This window comes from Phocoena sinus, chromosome 17, assembly GCF_008692025.1.
Source record: "Phocoena sinus isolate mPhoSin1 chromosome 17, mPhoSin1.pri, whole genome shotgun sequence".
NCBI lineage: Eukaryota > Metazoa > Chordata > Mammalia > Artiodactyla > Phocoenidae > Phocoena > Phocoena sinus.
Genome location: NC_045779.1, coordinates 3,351,433 through 3,376,185, shown reverse-complemented (window position 1 = coordinate 3,376,185; position 24,753 = coordinate 3,351,433). Strand labels below are relative to the sequence as shown.

The window sequence follows — 24,753 nt, the reverse complement described above, 5'->3', positions numbered from 1 at the left end:
GTTCTCCCAAGGTGATCTTAAATGGTTTATAAATTCTCAGATTTATACCCGCGTCCCAAATCAGAGCCAATCTGTATAGAGGGAAGACTGTGAAGACATGGGGAGAAGACAGTCACCTACAAGTCACAGAGAGCGGCCTCAGAGGAAACCAGCCCTGCCGACTCCTCGATCTTAGACACCTCACCTCCAGAACTGTGAACAAATTAATTTGTCTGTTAATCCACCCAGTCTGTGGTCCTTTGTCATGGTAGCCCTAGCAAACTAATAGAGATTTTGGTACCAGGAATTGGGGCACTGCTCTAACAAACATCTAAAATTGTGGAAGTGACTTTAGAACTGGTTAATGGGTAGAGGCTGGGAGAGTTTTGAGGGGCATGTTAGAAAAAGGAACGAAAAGAGATTTGGAAATTTCTCAGCCTTTCTATATTACAAAAAATGAGAAAGAGTATTCTGGAGGGAACATCAAGGGTGTGACTGGACAATCATTCACTACAGGGGCACAACAGTAAGTTTGAACTGAAAGATGGAAGAGTCAGAGAACTTAAATACAGATTGATGGAGGTTACGCAATCTGAGGAACAGAGGAAAAGAATGAAGAAGACTGAGCAGGGCCTTACAGAATTGTGGGACACCATTAGGCATACCAGCATTTGTGTAATGGAAGTAACTGAAGGAAAGGAGGGAGGGGAGCAGAAAAATATCGACTATATAGTGGTTGAAAACTTCCCAAACACTATGAGAAACATTACGTATCCAAGAGGCTCAATAAACTCTTAGCATGACTGAAAGGAGGTCTACACCCAGACACATCATGGTCAAATGCTGAAAGCTGATGGTATATGTCCAAAGGAACTGAAAGCAGGAGGTCAGACAGATATTTGTATGCCAATGTTCATTGAAGCATTATTCACAAAAACCAAAAGGTGGAAACAACCCAAGTGTCCCTCAACAGACGAATGGATAAACAAAAAGTAGTGTACACCTGCAAAGGTATTTTATTCAATCATAAAAGGGAATGAAGATATGATACATGCCACAACATGGAAGAACCTTGAAAACATTATGCTAAATGAAATAAGTGAGATACAAAAGGACAAATATTGTATGAATCCACTTACATAAAATATCTGGAATAAACAAATTCATAGAGACAGAAAGATTAGACATTACAAAGGGTTAGGGAGAGGGTGGAATGGAGAGTGTTGCTTAACAGTTACAGAGTTTCTGTTTGGAGTGATGAAAAAGTTTTGGAAACAGTGGTGAAGTTTGCACAACATTTTAAATGCAATTAATGCTACTGAATTATACACTTTAAAATGGCAAAAATGGCAAATTTTATGTTAAATACATTTCACTACAATTACAAAATTAATGATGTAATGTACCAAAAATCATTGAATTGTACACTTTAATGGATGAATTGTATGATTTGTAAATTATATCTCAATAAAGCTGTCAAAGTAAAAGGATGGAAAAAGATAAACAGCAACAATAAGAGAGCTGGAGCAGCTATGCTAATATCTGAAAAAATAGATTTTAAGATAAAAATTGTTAACAGGAAGCAAAAACTGACAGAATCTAAAGAAAACAATAGACAATTCAACAATAAGAGTTGGGGACTTGAATTCCCCTCATTCAAAAATTGACAGAATAAATAGGCAGAAGACTGATGAAGTTATAGAACACTTGAATGACATTAAAAACTAGCCGGACATAATAGACATCTATCAAACACTCTGCCCAACAACAGCAGAATACATATTCTTCTCAAATGCACATGGAACAGTCTCCAAAATAGACCATATGCTGCGATATAAAACCTGTCTCAATAGAACTGAAAATCTGAAGTCATACAAAGTATGTTTTCTGACCACAGTGGAACTTGTGAAAGAAATTTGGGAAATACACAGATACATGGAAATTATTTTCAAGTATATAATTGCCTAAAAATCCACCAAAAAAAAAAAGCTACTAAAACTTGAGTATAGCAAGATTTCAGATACAAGGCCAGTATGCAAAAATTAAATTCCTGTATCTAGCAATAAATAATTAAATTGAAATTTGAAATACCATTTACAATTGCATAAAATATGGATTTTCTAGGCATAAATTTGACAAAAGGTATTCCAGCCTATACAATGAAAAGTATAAAACATTACTAACAGAGGGCTTCCCTGGTGGCACAGAGGTTAAGAATCTGCCTGCCAATGAAGGGGATACGGGTTCAGGCCCTGGTCCGGGAAGATGCCACATGCCGTGAAGCAACTAAGCCCGTGCGCCACAACTACTGATCCTGAGCTCTAGAGCCCGCGAGCCACAACTACTGAAGCCCGCGCGCCTAGAGCCCGTGCTTGCTCTGCAACAAGAGAAGCCACCGCAATGAGAAGCCCACGAACCACAACGAAGAGTAGCCCCCACTTGCCACAACTAGAGAAAGCCCACGCACAGCAACGAAGACCCAACGCAGCCATAAATAAATAAAAATTTATAAAAACAAAGAAACACTTTAAAAATAAATAAATAAAACATTACTGATAGAAATCCAAGATTACCTAAAAATTCACACTAGTTCTTGGATCAGAAGACTCAGTTGTCAGATGTCCTCAAATTGGTCTGTAGCTTCATGAGAATTTCAATGAAAATCCCAATAGCCTTTTTATTTTGGAGAAATCAGCACCAACTTAACATTTTTGAGAGCCCACAAAATTATCAGCACTCAGATCCAGTATAAGAATGATTGGGGAAAAAATAAAAGAGAGTATGAATAAGACCCCCAAACTTCAAGCATTCTGGCTATCATATAATTAAAGTGGAGATTTTGTTGTTTTGTTTCTGTTTTTAAGATCTTTGTTCACTAGCTTCCCCTTCCCTTACACTGGACTCCCTAAGGATTGTTAAAAAACAAAACTCAACAGAATAAATAAAAAAATCTAATTGGCTTTATGCAACGATTCATGAATGGGGCAGCACCCCATCCAGAAAGTAGAGAGGAGCTCCGGGGAGCCGCACAAACAGAAGACTTTTAAAGGCAGAAAGAGGGTGGCAACGAGGAAAGAGCAGATTACTTCATTTTTCTTTGGGGGATGGAAGGGGTCTAGACAGGCTGATTAACTCACTAGCGCCGACTAGGAAATTCCAGACTGACTTTAAGGTTACATCCTGCCAGAGATTGAAACTGGAATAAGTTTAGGTAGTAAGTTTCAGTTTGGGGATGATGTGGGCTTAGCACAAGTGACTCCATTTTGGGCCTGTTATCCTCCTTTTAACAGATTGTATATATCCTCTAAGTTTCTCCACTAGATTGTGACAACTAAAAACTGTCGTTTGCCACCTGGTTCTACAAGGGTGAAGTCAGTAGCCACTGCAGTCGCTGACCTTCAACACCTCCAGAAAGGAGTTCAGGGCTGAGATCAGGATGAGGTACCCTGTGCTCTGGGGAAAACTGGCAGAACAGGACTTCAGATAATTAGATACTTGCAGGTGAAAATTCTTATGAACCCAAACTCTTGCATCTTCCCACATTCAGAAAAGCACTAAAACCATTAAATCTCTTCTGACTAGCAGCAACCTTCTAGGGAGACACGTGCTTGACTGCATGCACACTTGGACCAAAATCATCTACCCACTGACCTCGCCCCCCGCCCCACCTTTTCAGAGCACGTCCTCAGCGCTGAGAGGAGGTGTCCCTGGGCATAGCCCTCAGTGAGTCCCCAAATAAAACGGAACCACAGCTCTCACTGTGTGTTTTCTCCAGTGGTCAACTGTAACCCTCCGAAGGTCAGGGCATTTTGCCTTTAGGTGTGTCCATCTCCGCCCCTCCCAGATCCTCCCAGGTATTTGATGGGCATCGGGCCACCGCTGTAGAATGGGGTCATGTGTTCTGGGGCCAAAATCAGTAGGACCTCCAGAGCCACCAATCAGCAAATTGTGGAAACTCGGTGACAACTGAGTGCTTCCCTCTCCAGTTGCAGTTTAAAGGAGGCGAGGCGCGGGCCCCCAAACTACACACCTGTGCAGCCCCCAGTGGAAATACCGCAGAAGCTGCTCCCCAAGTCCAGTCCTTCCCGACCTTTGCAAGTGAGTGGGGTCGGGAGTGACCGCGCGGCCCCGCCCCCCAGACCGGCCGCCCGCACTGAGCACGCGCGGCCCGCGGACCGGAGGTCAGCTCGGGCCGCCCTCTGCCGCGGCCAGCGCGGCGTCGGGCGGCCGGGCACTGACGCGCGGGGCGACCGGCGGGGCGCGGCGGGGCGGGGCGGGGCGGGGGACGGCGCGGCGCGGGCGCGCACGCGCCTGAGCGCGCGCCCGTGGGCGGGCCGGACTCGGCGCATGCACCCCCTTGGGCAGCGGCCAGGCGCCCGCTCCGCCTTCCGCTTCCGACGCGCGGTCGGTGGAGCTGGTGTATGTGCGGCAATAACATGTCGGCTCCGCTGCCCGCCATCGTGCCCGCCGTCCGGAAGGCCACCGCCGTGGTGAGTACGGCGCTGGGGGCCTCGCGAGGGGTCGCGTCGCGGGCCGGTGGGCGGCGGGCCGGGGCTGGGACGGGACGTGCGGTCCGGGGGGGGTCGGGCGCGGTGGTGGGCGCCGCCCGGCCGGGCTGTGTGCGGAGGGGGCGGGGTCGCGGCGGGCGGGCGGGCGGCTCCGAGGCCCAGGGCTCCCGGCCCCGCATCCCCCGGGCCCTGCGCGCGGATCCGCCCCGGGACCCCGGAGGCACCCGCTTGAGTGGACGGCGCCCCAACTCCAGGTGGCTCTGGAGCACGTTGCTGCCTTGTCTGTGCATGAGGGAGATGCCTTGATTGTGTCACCTTGCACCCCTGTCCTCAGTTAAAGAAGTTTGAAGATTTAGTGTCCTTTTCGATCAGAGGTGCTGTTCCTTAGGAAACTTGTGCGTGAGGATCTCAAACTTACTTTTAGCCGCCGGAAAGCTCCCTTTTGGGATGGAGAAATTCTACTGTACGCGTGAGAACTTTCATGGTTTGACCTGAAAGGGACAAAACGATTTTTCTTGGAATGTGATCATTTGCCCAGAAGCCTGTCTAACTGGGACCTCTTTAAGTGCTAAAATGCCACGTTAATTATCTTAGGAGCTGCACCGAGAGACGTTAAGTGCTTTTGCCCCTTACGCGAGGTCTGTAGAGATTGATTAACTTGCTGAAGGTAGTGTTCTGTGATTCCGGCCTCCACCTTAACTGGGGCGCTGGAGTGTGTAACATTCCGCTGGGTTTATTTAGGCATTGCTTACTCATTGTTCCTCTTCCGTTCTAGGTGATTTTCCTTCATGGATTGGGAGACACAGGGTAGGTACCATTGTTAGTACCCTAATGAAACGGGTCATGCCACTCTACATGAGCAAAGAATTCTAGGATTGTATAAAAATAGATTGATAGTCATATTTCGTACAGTCCAGTCATGAGATAGAATCCTTTCTTTTTTTGAAAACCCCCAGAATTTTCCCCTCATCCTCTTGTTTTGTGATTCTTCACCTCCTCTGTCTGGAACATATTAAAACTGCAAACTCCTCCTTGAGTTGCCGTGGGTAGTGGATACCAGAGATGGATGGTATGTTTGTAGAGATGCAAGTGACAGCTTTCCGGAGGAGGTAAAATTTCAGGGCAGGTTGAGAAGAACTAGTTGATTTTGATAAGTGAGATAATAGCAATGTGAACATTCTGAATGAGAGCTCCGATGTTCCCTTAAAAGAAAAACATCAGCTGAAGGGCAGGGAATGCAGCTCAAAGATTTGTTTGGAGGCTTATCAAACACATTCTGTTGTGCTAACTGTAGCCACATGGTTTATCTTTCACTCAGTCTCTTTCTATATTGAGAGCTTTTTAAAATTTAAATCAGTTGTTATCTGTTTGAAACTTCGATCAAATTATTGTTATAACATTGTTACAAAATTGAAGAATTAGAGGAAAAGTGAAGATAAATTTTGATAAGATAGCCAAGAAACTATTAAATCTTTGCAAGGAGGCACTGGGCCAGATTAATTCTTGAAAGTGATTCCTAATATCCTTTTATGCCTTCCAAGTAGAGGTACATGACACATGCCTTGCATGGAGTTATGGGAAAGGTTATAGGACTGTTTCTGGCCATCAGGTAGTCCTATGAAAAGGACAGACTTACTTTACTATTTATTTATTTTTCTAAACAGAGGTTTTAGAGGAGCTCTGTTTTATCACCAAACCCTTCTTGATGCTGAGACCCAGGGAGGATCTAGCTCACCTGTAACTTTCCCAATAAAGAGAGGTTCAGGGTCTGAAGAATCAGTCCGGGGGTAAAATCTTCAGTTGTAGACAGATTCTCTGTGGACCCCAGTTTAGCCAGATTCTTTAGACCAAAGTTAAGAGTGAAAGTGATGAAAAAAATGAACAATGTGAGATTAAAAACACCAAGAGCGGGGCTTCCCACGTGGCGCAGTGGTTGAGAGTCCGCCTGCCGATGCAGGGGACGCGGGTTCGTGCCCCGGTCCGGGAGGATCCCACATGCCGCGGAGCGGCTGGGCCCGTGAGCCATGGCCGCTGAGCCTGTGCGTCCGGGGCCTGTGCTCCGCGACGGGAGAGGCCACAGCAGTGAGAGGCCCGCGTACCGCAAAAAAAAAAAAAAAAAAAAAACAAAACACCAAGAGCAGCCATGACATCTTGACTAAGAATTAAGTTTATATAGAGAATTAGAGGTCTCCAGTTCTGACAGTATTTACTTTGGGGGATGGCACCAAAGAAAGCTGACGCTAGATTGCTTCCATGAGCACATGACGAAATTCAGAACCAGCCGATCTGACAAGTGGCAATTCAATGTTTGAGTTACTTTTTGGAGCACTAAAGTTCTTTTGTCAGGTTACCGTAGAGGATGATAGGGATTAAGCGACTCAGCTATGAAAATGGGCAGCTTTGCCTTTCTTGGTTAAGGTTCTTTTTTTGCAGGACCAGCCAAGGTGTGCTGTCTGGGAGCTTGGGTCTTGCAGTCTGTGTTCTCATGAAAAGTCTCTGATGGCCAAATAAGATTGGGGGACCCTGTATAATTCTATATTTTCTCAATTCTAATATGTCATTTCCCCCACATTTTTATGTTACTGAGATGGGTATTCATCTTACGATATGTGTGTTTATTGTGGTGGTGATTTTTTTTTTATATATAAAAGGCTTTTTGTCAGTGGTGCCACTTAGATTTTATCTTAGTGTCTAGGAAATATGATACGGCATATTCTCCTCTAGAAGATTTACTGGGTATGCACTAGCATGTTTAAAGCTCTGGAAAGTTCTGCAGGAAACACATCTGACCACAAAATTGTTTCTATGCATAACATGTATAATAAAATGTGTTAGTGCAAACTATATTGCATAAGATCAGTTTTCCTTCCAAAATAAAAACAGCTTGTCTTATGATTATGAAAATGTTACATTTGTCTTGTAAAAAAAAATTCAAATACAAATATGCTTGAGAAGAGAGTGAAAAACAGTTGAACAACCCAGAGATACATATTTATTTTTGATAGCCTTTTAAAACTGTTTTATTTTGAAATGCTTTCAAATTTATAGAAGGGTTGCAAGAATAAAACAGATTCCTTAAAACCTTCTACTCAGATTCACTGATCTCTATCGAATATGCTACTGTGTTTGCCAAAACTTGGGAGAATAAATTGCCGATGCCATGATTCTTTATTTCCAGACTTCAACATGTATCTCCTCAGAACAAGCAGAGTCTCTTACATAACCACAGAAAATTACCAAATTCAGGAGATTCAGCGCCATTTAACATTGTTATCCGGTCTAGTCTGTCGTCTACCAGACCTTGGCAGCTGCCCCAGTCGTGTCCTTTGCAGTAATCCCGTCCGCCTGCACTTCCATCCCAGCCGCACTGCGCTGAGCTGCTGTAGCTCTTCAGTCTCTTTTAATCTGGAACAGTCCCTCGGCTCTTCTTTGGCCTTCGTGACATGGACGTTTCTGCAGGGATCAGGCTGGTCTCTCCATTTAGGTTTATTTGACATTTCCTCACGATGACGTTCAGCTTGTGCATTTTTGATACGAACACCATGTATATGGTACGGCCTGTTCATTGCATCACGTCAGGAGGCAGGTGGGACCGTCCCTTCCACTACTGATGCCGACCTGGATCACGTGATAAAGGTGGTCTCTTTCTTCCTCTGCGTCTCTCTAAGGCACCTATTCTCCCTGTGTAGGTAGAGTGAGTCGTGGGGAGATGCAAATCGTACATCAGACTTTCACCTGATATTTTTCGCGTCTGTGGATGATTCTTGCTGGAGTAGGTTGTTACTGTGATGTGATTTTTTAATCCTGCCACTCCTTTGATGTCTATTAGCTTGCCCCTCCCCACTTGTGTAGTTTGGACTCATAGATTTACTTCGAGAGTTACATTCCCTCGGTGTGTTGTCATGTAAAATTTTTAACTACTACTTTTAAAATAACTTCAAATTTACATGAAAGTTGCAGAAATAGTATTTAGAGGTCCTTCTACCTGTCACTCAGATTACGCAGTTGTTAACATTTCTCACACGCTTGAGAATAAGTTGCAGACATGTTGCCTCATGACTCCATAGAGCTTCAGTGTGTATTTTGTAAGTACAAGGACATGGCCACGTAGCCATGGTGTAACCGTCAATCAGGCCGTTAACACTGATCTGAAGCTACCATCACATCCACCAGCCCCACTTGCGTTTCCCTGGGTTGACCCAGTGGTGTCCTTTATGGGTCAGGATCTCAAGTTAGATTGAGCTGTCACGTCTCCTGAGGCTCCTTCAGTCCTGAGCAGTCCATTTTCTTGTCTTTGGTGACCTTGACACTCTTCCCCTATGGGCCAGTTCCTAGGTAGGATGTCCCTCAGTTTGGGTTTATATGACTTCTCCCTTTCGGCAGGGACACTGCAGAGGTTGCCGTGGTGGTCCTGGGACCACACTGTGTTGATTTTTGCGCCTTTGTTGATGATACTGTGTTTCATTATCTGGTTAAGGTAGTGTCTGCCAGGTTTCTCCACAGTAAAATTAATAAATATAATTGCACTTAAAAAGTGTTTTGTGGGGAGAGACTTGGATTTTATGAAAATATCTGTTTCTCACCAATTTTTCACCTGTGGATTTAGCACCCATTAACGATTGCTGTCTGGATCTATTATTGTGATGGTTGCCAAATAATGCTCTTTTAAAAAATTCCTTCATTTGGTATTTATTTGTTGACAGTCTACAGTATTATTTTCAATCCTCTCCTTATTTGACCTCTCAGTAAGATCTGACCCACTTAACCACTTCTGCCTTTGAAACTCTGTTTTGTAAACTTTCACAATGTGGCCTAGAAAAATCTCACACAGGTGGGCAATACAGACCAGCGACGCCTGGAATATACGGAGGGGAGGGAGGGGTTTCCATGAAGAGGGCCTGGCTTTCTCCTTCCCCGCTCCCCTTCGTCAGAGCTGTGCTTTCCGGTGTCACGGTCAGCTGTGAGGGGAGGGGGTGTTCCCACGCAAGAAACATGACTATGGGTGGGGCACCTGTGGGGAGGCAGGTCCCAACCTGCACTGCTGGCCCAGAGCTGCCAGAGCTGAAGCCAGGTTTCTCGCGGAATTACGAATACGGGGAGGGGGACGACTAGGAAAAACTCTGTGGTGTTGGGCTGGAATCGAGGAACCAGTGTACTCAGACTTTTTAACAAGTTCCCAGACGGCACCACATTTTCGAAAACCACTGGACTGAATGAACTGTTTGAGGCCACACTTCTAGATAGAGACAGAGTTGGGGCTAGAACCCAAGATTCCTACTCGTTTATTACTTACTAAAGTATTTTCCTTTGTTGCTTGTGCTTTTGTCTTCACGTCTAAAAAACCTTTGCCACGTCCAAGGTCACAAAGATTTTCGCATGTTTTCTTCTGGGAGTTTTATAGTTTGATCTCCTGCGTTTAGGTCTTTGCTATATTGAGTTAATTTTTGTACATGGTGTGAGGTAGGAGTCTAGCTTCATCCTGTTGCATGTGGGTTTCCACTTATTCCAGTTACTTTTGTTGAAAAGACTATTCCTTCCCCATTGATTTGTTTCAGCACCCTGTTCAGAAATAAACTGGCCATAAATGTGAGGGTTTATTTCTGTATTCTCAAATCTATTTCATTGATTTGTATGTCTTTTCAGTGTCACAATCTTTATTACTGTTGCTTTGTAGTAACTTGAAATTGGGAAGTGTGAGTCCTCCAACAATATTTTTTTTTCAAGATCGGCTATTCTGGGTCTCTTGAGTGTCCAAATGAATTTTAGAGTTAGCTTGTCAGTTTCTGCAAAGCCAGCTGTGGTTCTCGTAGAGATTGCATTGACTGTGGTCCATTTGGGGAGCACTTCCATCTGAAGAATATTAAGTCTTCCAGAGCGCAGGATGTCCATTATATGGATCTTCTTTCATTTCTTTCAACATGTTTTGTACTTTTCACACTAAAGTCTCACATACACACACACACGAACCCACATGGAAACACACATGCGCACATGCATGCACCCATATATGACTTAAAGAATAGTGCCTGACTCAGAGCAGTGTTACATAAGTGTTAATGTTCAAAATGTTATTAATTTTTCTGTATTTCCTTAACACTTTGGGGGAAGGCGGATTAGAATAGAGAAGTAGTTAATAGAGAAGCATTTAACATTTATTTCAAAACTACTTAATCCAAAAAGGTCTTAAGTTACCTTTATTTTACCCTCTAATAGAGGTAATATGTGGAAAGTATCAGGTGTAATGTCAAGTGTAAAGACACAGGGAGCTGTATGTATGTATAGTATGATCCCATTCTTGTGAAATCTGTATCTATTTCTCAAGTGATATGCATGGAAAAAGTTGGAAGGAAATATGTAGAAAGATTAACTGTTTATTTCTGGCCAGAAGGATTTTGATGACGTCTCATATTCTGTTTTGAACATATATATGTACATATATGCATAAGGAGAGAATGTTAATTAAAGTTATTTTTTCAACTTTTTTTGGCTGCGTTAGGTCTTCGTTGCTGTGCGCGGGCTTTCTCTAGTTGTGGCGAGCGGGGGCTATTCTTCCTTGCGGTGTGTGGGTTTCTCATTGCAGTGGCTTCTCTTGTTGTGGAGCATGGCCTCCAGGCGTGCTGGGCTTCAGTAGTTGCGGCACGTGGGCTCAGTAGTTGTGGCTCGCGGGCTCTAGAGCACAGGCTCAGTAGTTGTGGCGCACGGGCTTAGTTGTTCCGTGGCATGTGGGATCTTCCCGGACCAGGGCTTGAACCCGCGTCCCCTGCATTGGCAGGCAGATTCTTCACCACTGCGCCACCAGGGAAGCCCCATAAGGTTGTTATTTTTAATGGTGTAGTAAGCATGGAGAAATATCAGACAGCTGCTTTACTTTACTCCTCTGAGAATTTTTTCTTCATATAAAATGAATTATATCATCTGTCTTGCCTACTTTGTTAGGCACATTGTTGGGAAGTTATAAAGAGATTAAAAAATGTATTTTATAAATTATAAAGTCCAGTGAAGTATATGCAAGAGAAAACACTGCTCTTCAGGAATCACGAGAGATCGTTTTTATCCGCAGGTGAAGCTGAAATCATAAGCTTTGGGTTGTTTCTAGGTTGGTAGTGGTCTTTTAAGGGGTTGAAATTTACCCTCACAGATTTACTCTTCTGTTATTAACTTACTGGAATTTAAAGCAATATCTAATGGCGTTATTCATATGGTTTCTCCACCAGGCATGGGTGGGCAGAAGCCTTTGCGGCTATCAGAAGCGCCCACATCAAATATATCTGCCCGCACGCGTAAGTATTTTCAGTTTTCAGGCTTGGGATTCAGAGTCTGGAGAGGAACAATCGTGATAGCTTTACTTTTCCAGCAAAGCATTTGAATATAATTAATTTTTATCTTTTAAATGTTCAGCTTCAAAATAAAGATTAGTAAGTTCCATGAAACTAAAATGTGTCCTGGTTACGTTGAATTTTTTTCTTATCTTTTTTGTTGAGAAATTTAAAATAATGCTCTCTTGGAGATCAGTTGAACTCACAGCCAGAAAAATTTTTGTAGACGTACAAGTGCCTGTTAAGTTCTCAGGACATCCATGAGCTGTCTCTGAAGGGGATTTACCTATCAGGTTCGGGAGAAATCTCTACTACCTTGAAAACACGCCTAAATTTGATCAGTTAGAGGCAATGTGATGCAGCGTGGAAAGAGCACAGACTCTGGAGACTGTTAGGTTTGGTTTTGAATTCTGAAGACATTTGTTTGTGTCAGAAAGAAACTAGTAAGTTTTGAGCAAACTCAGAAAATCACTAAGATGAACAAGTCTTAGGTCAAAGTGTGCTGAGAAGCAGTAGCCATGGAGAAACAGGTGGGGTGAGATACATGCTGATAGCTTAGTAATTCATCCTTGGAAGTGGTCGTAGCAGCAGAGTCGATAAATGTGAAAGAGGAAAAATACGAGATTATGTAAGAAAACATCCCCCCTCTTTTTATCCTGAAGGGGTTGCGGTGTCCTTATTAATCTGACTCATGCCAGAGACAGAATTCTTTTTTTTTTTTTTTGTCTTTATTGGAGTATAATTGCTTTAAAATGGTGTGTTAGTTTCTGCTTTATAACAAAGTGAATCAGCTATACGTATACATATGTCCCCATATCCCCTCCCTCTTGCGTCTCCCTCCCACCCTCTCTATCCCACCCCTCTAGGTGGTGACAAAGCACCGAGCTGATCTCCCTGTGCTATGCGGCTGCTTCCCGCTAGCTATCTATTTTACATTTGGTAGTGTATATATGTCCATGCCACTCTCTCACTATGTCCCAGCCTCCCCTTCCCACCTGTGTCCTCAAGTCTGTTCTCTGTGTCTGCAAGACAGAATTCTTGATGGTGTTGGAATTTCTGCTACACTGTTATTGGCTCCAAGATTGAATTTAGTTTAAGGCTATTTCCCAACCTAGGGAAGTTTATGTTTTCATGGAAATTTTGCTAAGATTTTGTGACCTCTAAGGTAAACTTGTTTCATGAGTCAGGAGGATGGTGGTGAGATGTAGTTAGAGTGTATTTGTTTTTCTTTCCTTTTGTACCTAGCTGCATTCAGGTTGTCCAGCAAGTTTTTCATCACAGAATTGAGTTGGGTATAATGGACACTTAGGCAAGACTTATATTTCCCTTATTTATTTAGAGGTCTCTTAAACAAGCAGGTACATAGCTAAGAACTAGAAAATAAGCAAAAATGTAATTTGAGCCTATGGGAATTGATGCCACCATTCCTGTGCAGTAAGTTGCTTGTATCCTTAGGCCCTTAGTCAGAGTCTCAGAAATTTCCATCTGTCTTGGTTACTGTTTTCCTTCTCGTGTCTGGTTTGAAAGTATCAAATAAAGATGTTGAAGAAGGAAGATGTTGTTTATTCGCCAAGCTTAGTCCCTTCCAGCTGCGGCTCTGTCTTGAGAACCATTTGGAGGGCGTGGAGAACAGAATTGTGCAGGTGTACGTGCAGTGAAGCAGCTCATCTATTCAAATTGTAGCATTCAACTTTGTGAGAGCCTCAAGTAATCATCTTCAGTTGATGGAATTTATCAGGTTTTGTACTTTGGTATACTATACTTATTTTTCCTTTTCTTTTTCTTCCCCATGTAGACCGGTTATGCCTGTAACATTAAATATGAACATGGCCATGCCTTCTTGGTAAGTAAGACTTCACTTATTCAATAAGAACTTCTTACTTATACTTTTTTTTAAAATCAGAAGTGCTTTTGCGTATAGCAATTTTTAATTATTTTTAAGTTGCAAAGTTATATAAATTTAACCTTTATTCGACTATTTCAGGCTTTATATGTTAGATTTGGGGTAAATCTTAAGGAGCTTAAGGAGCTGCACCAACAGGTAGAGAAACAGGAGAGAGTGGGTGGATAGAGATACCGCAGAGAGCACCTCTCACTGCTTGATAAACCTTTGTTGATTTCAGTACCCAAACGTGTTCGTGCGCCCGTGTGGCATCCACCCTGGTGAAGCCGCGGCCTCTCCACCTCCCACCTTCTTGCCTTCCTGGAGAGCTGGCCAGTTTTTAAGGAAAGCAATTCCTGTTGAGCCCTCTTAAGACATTCATGATGTCAGGCATTCCCTGTATGCTTTACAGTCGGTTCTTTGTTCTCTGAGCCACTTACAGACCATGCTTTCTTCCTGCTGCTCTGAGACTCTGCCGTCAGGTCTGTTCAAAACTGATGACTTTGACACCTGATTCCTATTTCCCTTTCCCCTCTAGCTCCTGCCACCGTCTTACCTTTCAGGTGACTATGGCATCCAATGTCAGTGACCCATTCACAAGCCTTGACCGGCTTGTCACTTCCTGGACTCTTCTCTTTCCGCTGACGTTTTCCTCTCTCAGCTTCAGGCACCCACAGCATCCCCTGGGCTTTGTCGTCTGGAACTGTTCCATCTCTGAAGGCGCTTACTTCAGACCTGACTGTCGAGCGTAGTTGTTCCCCCTGTGAGTTTGCTCCCCCGTCTCTGCACTGCCTGTTGAGGCCTCGTGGGGACTCCAGCCTGTCGCCACCTTGTCCTCTGCTTGTTCCCACTCACCTCTGACCCACCCTGCACCTTCGTTTTTATCTGCTGGACATTGCTTGGCAACTTTTACAGGTTCCTGCCTACCTTGACCTTTGATTCTTCCACCTTCCCTCTCTGGCAGAATTCCTATCCAGAAGCAAAGTTTCTACCTCACGTTGCTCGAGACCATAGTGGAAGCACCGAGCGGGTAGCGAGGTAGTCGGGGCCAAAGGAGGGCCGCCCAGCCTCCTGTTTGAGGTCGCTGCAGTGCGTGGTGACGGGTTTTGCAGAATGTGGATGGAGGTGGCCTGTGTGCAGTAGGTGTGGGCCGTGCGTGCGCAGGTGCCGTGGTGAAGTAGCTCTTTCCGGACGGCTGACTTACGATGCACTAGGAGGGAAGTGAGGGGCTGGAGTTTATTCCAAAGATCTTAGGGCTGTGGTTTGAGACTCCTGTCAGGTGTCAGGTTGGACTAGGTCATTCTCCAGGTGTTTCTACCTTAAAATTATGTGGTACTGTGACTTTTTAATACAATCTGTATCTAGTTGGTGTGAGGGAAACTTACAGGATGTCACATTCACGCATTTAAGTTGACCGTTTGGCCTCCAGAGACAGTTTTTTTGTTTTTTGTTTTTAATATTTATTTATTTTGGCCGCGCCGGGTCTTAGTTGTGGCATGTGGAATCTTTTAGAATTTTGCCTTATTTTCCAGGTTTGACATCATTGGGCTCTCACCGGATTCACAGGAAGATGAAACTGGAGTTAAACAGGCAGCAGAACGTGGTAAGTAAGGGAAGTTTTATAGTAGATTCAGTCGTGCTATTGTTGTTGATGAAATAGTACATACTATCTAAACGCAGGTGGTGCTGTCCTTCCTTTCTGACGGCTCACTGTCTTGTTTGACTCGTTAATTATGGCCCGTGAAGGTGAGGCATGTGGGGAGGAACGGCACTTGTCAGGCTTGAGTGCTGTCGGATGCGTCGTTTTGCTTTGATTGACATAGGCCAGTGGAGAAATTCGCAGCATGTTTGATGGCTGTGGCCAGTTATGGTCATTAAAGAGATTTGAAATAAGGACATAGATAAGGCTACAAATGATGTCATGATATATAATGAAAATTATGGTAATGGTTAGTTTTAGTGAGGGGCCCCTGCTCGAACACTACTGGACCTGCCAGGCGATTCCTATAAATCATCTCACTGGGCACTCCTGTAATGGTATGAGCTCTGCTTTGCAGGGTCTCCAGTCATGTCCTCGCTTATGAACATGGTAACCCCGCTTACTTGTGGGGTGAAAGCATAAAGAACACTAACTTATCGGGAGAGGTCTGGTTTTAGCCCATGCCCAGAAGCACGTGTGTCTTTGACCCGTATGTACTGCAACATTGACAAGTAGACAGCGTGGTGGCCAGGCCGGCCTCCCTCATGACCTGGGTGATGACGTGGTGGCCTCGATGCAACAGGCCTGGCTGTGAGGTGTTCGTTACAGACGTGAGGTGATAGGTACCCAGGGAACCCTGCACGGTCTTCCTATTTTTACATTTGTTGGAAATTTTCAAAACTCGTTTAAAAACCAAAACCGGTAGGTAGGTTCCTTTTTAAAAATCTTTTTATTTTTTAGAAGAACTCTTAACTTTAAGACAGGGAAGATGCATTCAAAACATATTGGATATTAAGGAATGTCAAACCAAGGACACTGACTTTTAGGACCATCGAAAAGTGGATCAAAGCTACACTCCTAGAGCTAGGGTTTTGTCAACATATAATAGAGCTCATGTCGGGTCTGGGGGTGGGTTGTCAGACCCCGGGAACATAGGGAGGGTGGGCCTTGTGGAGCAGACGGCCAGGCCCAGTGGGTTGCAGGGTGAAAGTCCCTTCCCCGGGTAGGGTTGGCCCATGGCATTCTTCGTGTCTGACGTGATGTCTGATTGGAGAGAATCGGGTTGAGACCCAGAGTTAGGAATGAGGGGTGTCTCCATTTGGGGCCGGGAAGATGTGCCCGTGAACAAAGAAGAAAGAGCTTGGGGTGCGTCCAGGGCTTGGAATCAGGACCCGTCACTCCACAGCTGACTGCGGTCACCATACCTGGTTTAACTTTATCTCAGCGCTTGGTGTAACCAGAGGAGTGAAGCCATTTGAAACGGAGGGAAAGTGGCCCCAGCTCCCTTCCCCTCTCCAGTGCAGGGCTGCTGCTGCCCACCTGCGTCTCCTTTCCCGCCCAGGCCCTGCGGTTCCCCCTCAATAAAGCCTCAGGCTTCTCAACAAGGCTTTCACCTCTCTACTCCTCTCCTCTACTCTAGCCCGTTTTCCACACACTCATCAGGGTACCCCTTGCTTTTCAGCCTATTCTAACTAAGAACTAAATTTATACAAAAAGAAAAAAACGTTTAATTTGGACTTTGGGGTTTTTGCAGTGTTCTAATAAAAGCAGGTTTTTGGTAAAAAGGAAACATAGAGTTGGCAAGTTTCATCTTAAGAAGATGAAACTTACACATATGTCAAAAATGAGAGGAGATAAATTTATAAAAGGTGCAGTTATCAAAAACATAGTATTATAAAGAAAAAGGAAATTCTAGGAGTTAATCAAGTAAAACAGTTAATGATGCACGTCAGAGTATTTTGCAGAAACAAAAGAATTCATTTGATTTTTCTCCCGCATTGTTTATTGGCTATAGGGAAAAGTATACTGTGTCTTCTTTTCTTTTTTTTTAAATAATATAGTGAACTGTTTAAACACCGTCAGTCACAAACCATGTAAACTACTTAACTACCTACGATTTTAAAATAACAGCTTTTAGGTACAAATGCCTATGGTTCATTGAAGAGAAAGAACTGTAAAATGTATATGAGCAGAATGGACCATGGATAAAGGACTATCCGTATCCATCTGTTGATGAGAGAAAAAACTTGTTTACAGATTATGCAACAAATAATTGAATAGTTTAAGTAACAGCTACAAAATCTGAGTTTTTGAAAATCCATTCTAGTTTTGTATTTTAATAGAGTGCTCCAAGTTTTTCACTTGTTTTGACCTTTAATGTACTTTGTGCTTTTCTGTTATTAATTTTTTTCCTATTTAAATTATATCAGTGGGCTTAACTTGGAAAGTATTGGTGATTTAACTTTTATGTTATTTTTAGTAAAAGCTTTGATAGACCAAGAGGTGAAGAATGGCATTCCTTCTAACAGAATTATTTTGGGAGGATTTTCTCAGGTAAGATAAAAGTTTGGGTGATATGTCAGCGTCATCAGTATATTTATCTAGAAGTCTGTAGTTTCAATCGTTTTTCTATGGAGGAGTCCTGTTTTTAGAAGATGTTATAGAATCTGATACATTGCTTACTGTTAATGCTGAATTAAGTTTGAATGGACCAGAAATAATGATTGATTAATTAGAGAGTCATGCTCTTTTCCTTTTTTAGTTTTCTCTCTTCGGTGATAGCCTTCACCCTATAGATTATGTCTTGAAAGTCAATTTTTTAAGGAAACTGATTGGAACCTGGAATGTATTTTTCTAAAGTAACTAGTACACATGCAGTTAGGCCTGAGTTAACACTCTGTACCTCTCTGAACGAAACTCTGCCTAAACGCAGGTGTAAGTCCCCTTCCCAGGAGCAGATGAGCAATGGAATAAAAAGGTCGAAGACAGGAGAATTCCTTCCCTCTGTTTGTCACAGATTCCCAGTGGTCGAGCCCTGCAGACTTCCCTGTAATCCCGGTGGGGTGAGATCAGGGTAGGGACTCCCACAAAGCGACCCCAGCACAGGGGCTGTGCCGGCAGCTTCCTGACCGCCACTGCATCTGTCCTGGTCCCTGGGTCGGGGGTGCTTCAGCCTCACCCCATGTTCAAGGATCCCTCAGTGGTTCCCGTTCTTGAGTAGACGGTGGGGTCGTCCTTGGGAGGGGAGCAGAGTCAGTCTTGGTTACAGCACGGGTCAGAGGGCACGCAGGCCCCAGCATACGGGTGTTGTGAGCCGGCGGCCAGTGCTCCAGAGGTGTCCGCCGTGGGCTTCTTCTCGTGAGTTCTTGTTTTGGAAAGTAATACCAGTTTAAGACCAGATTTTGGTCCTGCGTGTTTGCTGAGGAGGAGATAGTTACTCTAGGGGACTTCCCTTGTGGTCCACTGCTTAAGACTCCGCGCTCCCACTGCAGGGGGTGTGGGTTGGATCCCCGGTTGGGGAACTAAGATCCCACATGATGCATGGTGCAGCCAAAACAAAGAAAATAGTAACTATAAGTTCGGAACTTCCGTACGGCATTGTCAGGGCAGCAGCGGGCTCTGCTGTTGGCTGGTTGGGCAGTCGCTGTGGTCTCACGACGGTCTTCACCGTGGAGAGTCAGGTCCTGTGGACGCGGCGGGGCGTGCATGTATTTCTACCAGTTTGCCTATTGTATTGGGCATCAGCCACCCGCTTCAATTTTTTTATGAATGGTGTTGATAACAAGAATCAGTCCCGTTGCTGCCGGCAGAAGTTGTGTCCCGCTGACTTTCCGTGTTGTCTTTCCAGGGAGGAGCTTTATCTCTGTACACGGCACTGACCACACAGCAGAAGCTGGCCGGCGTCACCGCTCTCAGCTGCTGGCTGCCCCTGCGGGCTTCCTTTCCACAGGTGCCTGACCCATGCCTGCAGCGCGGCATCACTGAGCTGAGGGATGGCAGATGATGTTCAGGACACCGTCACGTTATGATTATTAATAAATTTAATTTTTTTAAAGCAGTTTCAGGTTCACAACAAATTGAGCAGCAAGTACAGAAGGTGTCCATATACCTGCGTCCCTGTCCACGCACAGCTCCCCCATCAGCATCCCACAGCACAGGAGGCATTTGTTATAACCAGTGAACCTACCGTGACACGTCAGTGTCACTCAAGGCCCGTAGTCTACATCAGTCATCCGTTTTTAAAAAGAACTGCCGTAGACTTCTGTGATGTACTATCGCTAGGCTTTACCTGTATACCACACTGTCTCTACCGTGGGTTGCATGGAATAGAATAAGAAATGAGCCCTTAAAAAGAGAAAGGAAGAAAGGGAGGGAGAGGGAAGGAGGAAGCAAGTCCTTACTGTCATAAATTCTGTATTTGAAGTCTTTGGTACATTTTAAGATACATATCAAAATTAGGGCTATTCTTTACACATAGAAATGATGTTTTTGAATGCCCAGTATGTTCATTGCTTGGTGGCAGAATTCTAGTGTAGAATATAATTTCTAAATACTCAACAGTATAAAGCAATATATAGTACACATGGGGGATGCGGGCGTTATTTTATTTTCAAATTCATCCTTAAACCTAGGGGGTTTTTCTTATCACTATATAGTAACCCTTTGGTGTCTTGCACATAGTAAGTGCTGTTTATTAACTTTCTTATTCAAATCAAATAAGAGGGACTTCCCTGGTGGCGCAGTGGTTAAGAATCCGCCTGCCAATGCAGGGGACACGGGTTCAGTCCCTGGTCCAGGAAGATCCCACGTGCCGCGGAGCAGCTAAGCCCGTGCGCTCGCTGCAACTAGAGAAAGCCCGCATGCAGCAGCGAAGACCCAACGCGGACAAAAATAAAAATTAATTAATTAAGTAAGTAATTAAATACACATTCTTAAAAAAAAATAAAATGGAAGAATCAAATAAGAGCTGCAAAGAACATGACTCAGCTAAAACATACTTCTTGTGTCCAGCCACCCGAACATATGATTAGGATACGATGTGTTTCAAGGAACTGATTCATTAGGAAAACATACAGTACAAGGCAGGGTAATCATATGTCCTATAAAAGTCTAAATAAAGAGATGGGGGGGTATAAGGATGGGAGGAATTTTATTTCTGTGGCCAAAGATAACCTATCGCGTGAGCAAAAGCACCTGTATGTGCCGAGCATAACGCGCCACACGCTTGGATAAATGACCCTATAGTCCTGTTCTGTTCTCTGCAGGGTCCTATCAGTGGCGTGAATAGAGACATTTCTATTCTTCAGTGCCATGGAGATTCGGATCCTTTAGTTCCCCTAATGTTTGGTTCTCTTACTGCTGAAAGGCTAAAGACATTGGTAAATCCAGCCAATGTAACCTTCAAAACCTATGGAGGCATGATGCACAGTTCATGTCAACAGGTAAGTGTTTGGAAGCAGTGCTTATAGGGACACGTCTGCAACTGTTTGCATGTGATATTTTTAAGATAAATAACATTTGACTGCTTGGGGATTTAAAGAAGTTAATTAATGAATTCACATTGAACCATAGGTTAGTAGGACTTAGATCAAAGTTTATGCAACTTAATTCAACAGACATTCACTAATTTCTTATGACATGTAAACACTGTAAATAATTCAAGGACAAATAAAATCATTTCTTTGTTAAAATCTAAAGTAGTTTACTTAAAATGAAAATTTTGAATAGGGAGAAGGATATCTATCCAAGTAACTATTTAGAAAGCAGAATGTGATATGTGTTATATTAGAAGTTTTTTAAAAGTGCTCTGAAAAACTGAGACGGGTGATCGTAAGAATGAGGGTTGTCAGGATAGGTTTGGAGGCTTGAAAAGGACTAGAATAAAAATCAATTGCTAAGCATTGAGACAGTCCAAGTTAACATTTTTTGCACCTGTCAGCCTGGCGAAATCATTTGCTTTGGGACAGAGAAGGCAGGTAGTAATATGACTTATCCAGAAAGACGGGGAACCTGGGATTCTAGGCATTACTGAGAACATAGTTGAGCCCCTGATGATGCATTGAATCCAGAAAGGGTGACACGCCGGGTACCAGGAGGGAGGGGCTGAAGGTCCAGAGCAGTGATTTTCAAAGCACCCCGCCCCCGCCCCCCGGAGCTTAACAAACACACAGATGCCAGGACTCCAGACTCGGTGCCTCTGAGTCAGCACATTGAGGCTTCAAGGGGCAGACGCAGGCGGCTGTGTGTGTGTGGATGAGACTGTTCACCGCACTGGAGAACACTGGACGGACGGTTCGGGGCAGGAAGGGACAGGAGATGGGGCTGGAGGAGGTGGGGTCGCAGTGGGGGCCACACGGCGGGTGAGACAGGCCACCGCCGTGCCGTGCCTTCTTTCCCGAGTGAGGAGGCGATGCGGGTGAAGGTTCCTGCGTGCTCCTGTGTGGGTCTAGCGGTGGCAGCAGGAGATGTGTTTGAGGGAAGTGAGAAAGCTGGGCCACACGCGGGAGGTGTCGAGCAGTTTCCTCTGTGGTGGATTCACCTCTGCGTCTCTCCAGGCCTGCCCTGGGGACCTGCTCCCCTCAGCCTCAGCTGGCTGGTTGTGTGTGAATCCTTTGGAAAGGCACAAAGCATCTGGTACTGTTGATTTCGCATCTCATTCTAATGAGGGAGTGTTAGAAGCTGGGCACGGACACTTGGTTGATGGCAGTTGTGTACATACCAAGTCTTCTCTGTGTAGTTATTGTCACTTTTAGACCCCCTTCCTCTCCCCCCGCCACCCCCAGTGCTTTATTTTGTTCAAGCAGTGCAAATGCAGACCATTTTCATAGGACTTCATAATACGTGAGAGTGATCATTGAATTACGATAATAATTGTGGGAAATGTTTTCTAATTTCTATCGGTGCCTCATTTCTTTTTCACCACTTTTTATATAATTGTAGTAAAAATGTGGTTTTAGTTAGTGGTATTTAATTTCTGATTTGTGTAACTGCATATTAATAATCCCTTTATTCCAAACAGGAAATGATGGATATCAAGCAGTTCATCGATAAACTCCTACCTCCTATTGATTGACGTCACTAAGAGGCCTTGTGGAGCAGCGCACACCAGCATCATTGTCATAGAGTATAAAGTTTTTTCTGTGCCCGATCTTGAAACCTCTGATGTTTGCAGTGTTAAAATGTTTTGCAAATACACACCAATGACACAGACTAAATAAATCTCCTCATGGGAAATTTACGATCTTTTAAGTTTCTATGTATGTATTTGTATAACATGATCCAGAATATATTAGTATTAAAATAGGTGAAGCAGCTAGCTTCTTTCTCTCATATGTAATTCAGCAAAATAATAAAATACCGTAACCAGATTTTTTATTACATCACTTGAAAATTATTAGTATGCTTAATGAAAACCTGTTCAGGTATAAATGAGCAGTTAAGACATAAAAAGTCTATGCGTGCTGTGACTTAAGACTCTGGACTTATTCCCAAATTACTTAGTCACCATGCAGTATCTGTATTTTTATATATGTGTTCATATGTACTTAATGATTATAATGCATAATAAGAATGAGGTGTTATTACATTATTCCTAATAATAGGGATAATGCTTCTAAGTGTCAATAAAAAGAAATATTGCTGTCTTCAATTAATGGCCCTCTTATTTTGGGGACCAGGTTTCTCTTTCCTCAATATAATTTCTATTTAATACTCTTTTTTCCTCTCTAGAAGAGAAAAGTGTTCTTTCTTCTTTTTTATCCTTCATAACAGACCAAGTATTGCCTACTTGCCATGGACGTCTGCTGTCAGTACGTGCTGTAATTTGACATTCTGAATCACAGACGTGATGGCACTGAAAGTGTATTCATACTTGTAGAAAGAAGCCAGGCATCCCTTCAAAGTTTCTACACTACTTCTTAAACTGGACCTTTGTCTGCAGCTTAGGCCTGCAGAGTTACAGGTAACGAGGATAATTCTGTGGTTGTATTTTTCTGTAATTAACTGAAAGAGTAATTAGGTCACATTCTAGTATGTTCCGAAATATTTAAGACTGATCTTACGAACCGTAATTTCCAAGGTGATTTGCTCTAAGAGGATTCTCCTCAGCGTAGAGTTTTAGTTTACTTATTTTGCACATATGTTTGAAACCGATCGCTGTAGGAAATGAACAATCCATTTGAAAAATTTGCTTTACTTTTATCTGCCAGTGGACTTATTTGCAATTTTCACTGTAGTCAGAGAGGATCTTTTTAAGTTAGTTTCTGTGCAAACATGAAAGTAGCAATTATTTGATTTTAAATAGATTTTTCAGATTATTGGTTAACATTATTTGAAAACAAGTTTATGGGTAATAAAAGTTAGTCAGAACTCAGTACATATGGTGTAGTTACCACCCAGTTTAACATGTAGCAAAAATGTACGCCCGATATTTCTGGACTGTTGTTAATTTTTCTGCTGTATTCCAACCGACTAGAACACTGTTAGGAGCGCATCTTTATAAATGGGGGCTACTTGATGATGGAAATGATTTCGTATGGACAGTGTAGGACGTTAATAATGAAGCCATACGTTTGTGTCTGGATTTACAGTTTTTAAACAATCATTTACTAAGTCATTTTGCTTTTATCTTGAAGAATGTAAACTGTTGTTTCACTTACACAAATCAGCAAGATCTAATTTATGGCAAGAAATATATTCCATTGAAATGTGCTGTAACGTGGGAAGATGTAAATCTTTTTCACAGTTTCTATCAATGTGAAATAAAATGTAATTCTGACTTTTCTGTGACTGGCTCTTTGGAATATGATTTTTAACATCTGCGTTTCCTTGGAATGGCTGTCTGTAAGGAAAAGGAGGAAAGCGACCGTGTAATCCCAGGAACACACATTGAGAGGGAAGTTTGATGGTGGTGTGGCCCCCGCCTGGCTCTCTCCAGGCGGGGCCCAGGCTTCCTATTCCTCAGTGTTATTAACAGGCTGAACAAATCTTCAGTTTGATTTTCAGTGTTCCTAACCTATTTAAGAAGTTTGGTGTTTCGCTCTGTCTTTTCCTTCCATGTAGTATTCATGGGATTTTTAAAAATTCGTGTCATAAATCAGTTATCCAAGTAGTTTCTTCTCCTTTTATCTCACTGCTGATTTCTAACTCTTCCCAGGAAGGAGTCCCGTCTGTTCTGCCTCTTAAGCAGTCCTTCAGCTTCTGCTTTTGAATAAAGTGGCAGCTCCCCTTTTTGTGAGGCTGCTTGTTCCATTTTGGGGTAGCCCTCGTGGTAAGAGAGTTCTGTACTGTAATGCTCTCGTCAGCTTCAGCTCTTTTTTACATTCATCCTTCTTTACAGCAGCATCATATTTCACGTGATAATCTTTGATTTCATCATCCTTTTGAAACTCTTGGTTCACAATCAGATGCGGTCAGAGCATGGTATTGTTTACGTCTCGACAGGTAACGACGGTGTCTATGTATGTGAGTCATTGGGAGGTTTGCCTACTGCTGAAGTCCTTATTGCTACTTTTTAGAAGTAGATACACGACGCCCTCCTAACAACATACCATTTTATTCGTAAAATTTACTAAAAAGTGAAAATTTGTT

The 24,753-nt window shown here is 43.3% G+C and overlaps 1 protein-coding gene across 3 annotated transcripts; it reads left to right on the top strand.

The window, feature by feature from the left end:
* The first annotated feature begins 4,298 nt into the window (after positions 1-4,298).
* On the top strand, positions 4,299-23,952 carry LYPLA1 (lysophospholipase 1). 3 transcript variants are annotated; one of them, XM_032610196.1, is made up of 9 exons: positions 4,299-4,469; positions 5,263-5,294; positions 11,702-11,767; positions 13,599-13,646; positions 15,218-15,288; positions 17,645-17,718; positions 19,013-19,114; positions 20,430-20,606; positions 22,184-23,952. In XM_032610196.1, the coding sequence occupies exons 1-9, from the start codon at positions 4,401-4,403 to the stop codon at positions 22,235-22,237; spliced, it is 693 nt and encodes a 230-aa protein (XP_032466087.1). In that variant the 5' UTR covers positions 4,299-4,400; the 3' UTR covers positions 22,238-23,952. The 3 variants fall into 3 exon arrangements, with proteins under 3 accessions (XP_032466087.1, XP_032466088.1, XP_032466086.1); XM_032610197.1 differs by lacking the exon at positions 11,702-11,767 and having other exon boundaries at positions 4,321-4,469; XM_032610195.1 differs by lacking the exon at positions 5,263-5,294 and having other exon boundaries at positions 4,328-4,469.
* The last annotated feature ends 801 nt before the right edge of the window (positions 23,953-24,753 follow it).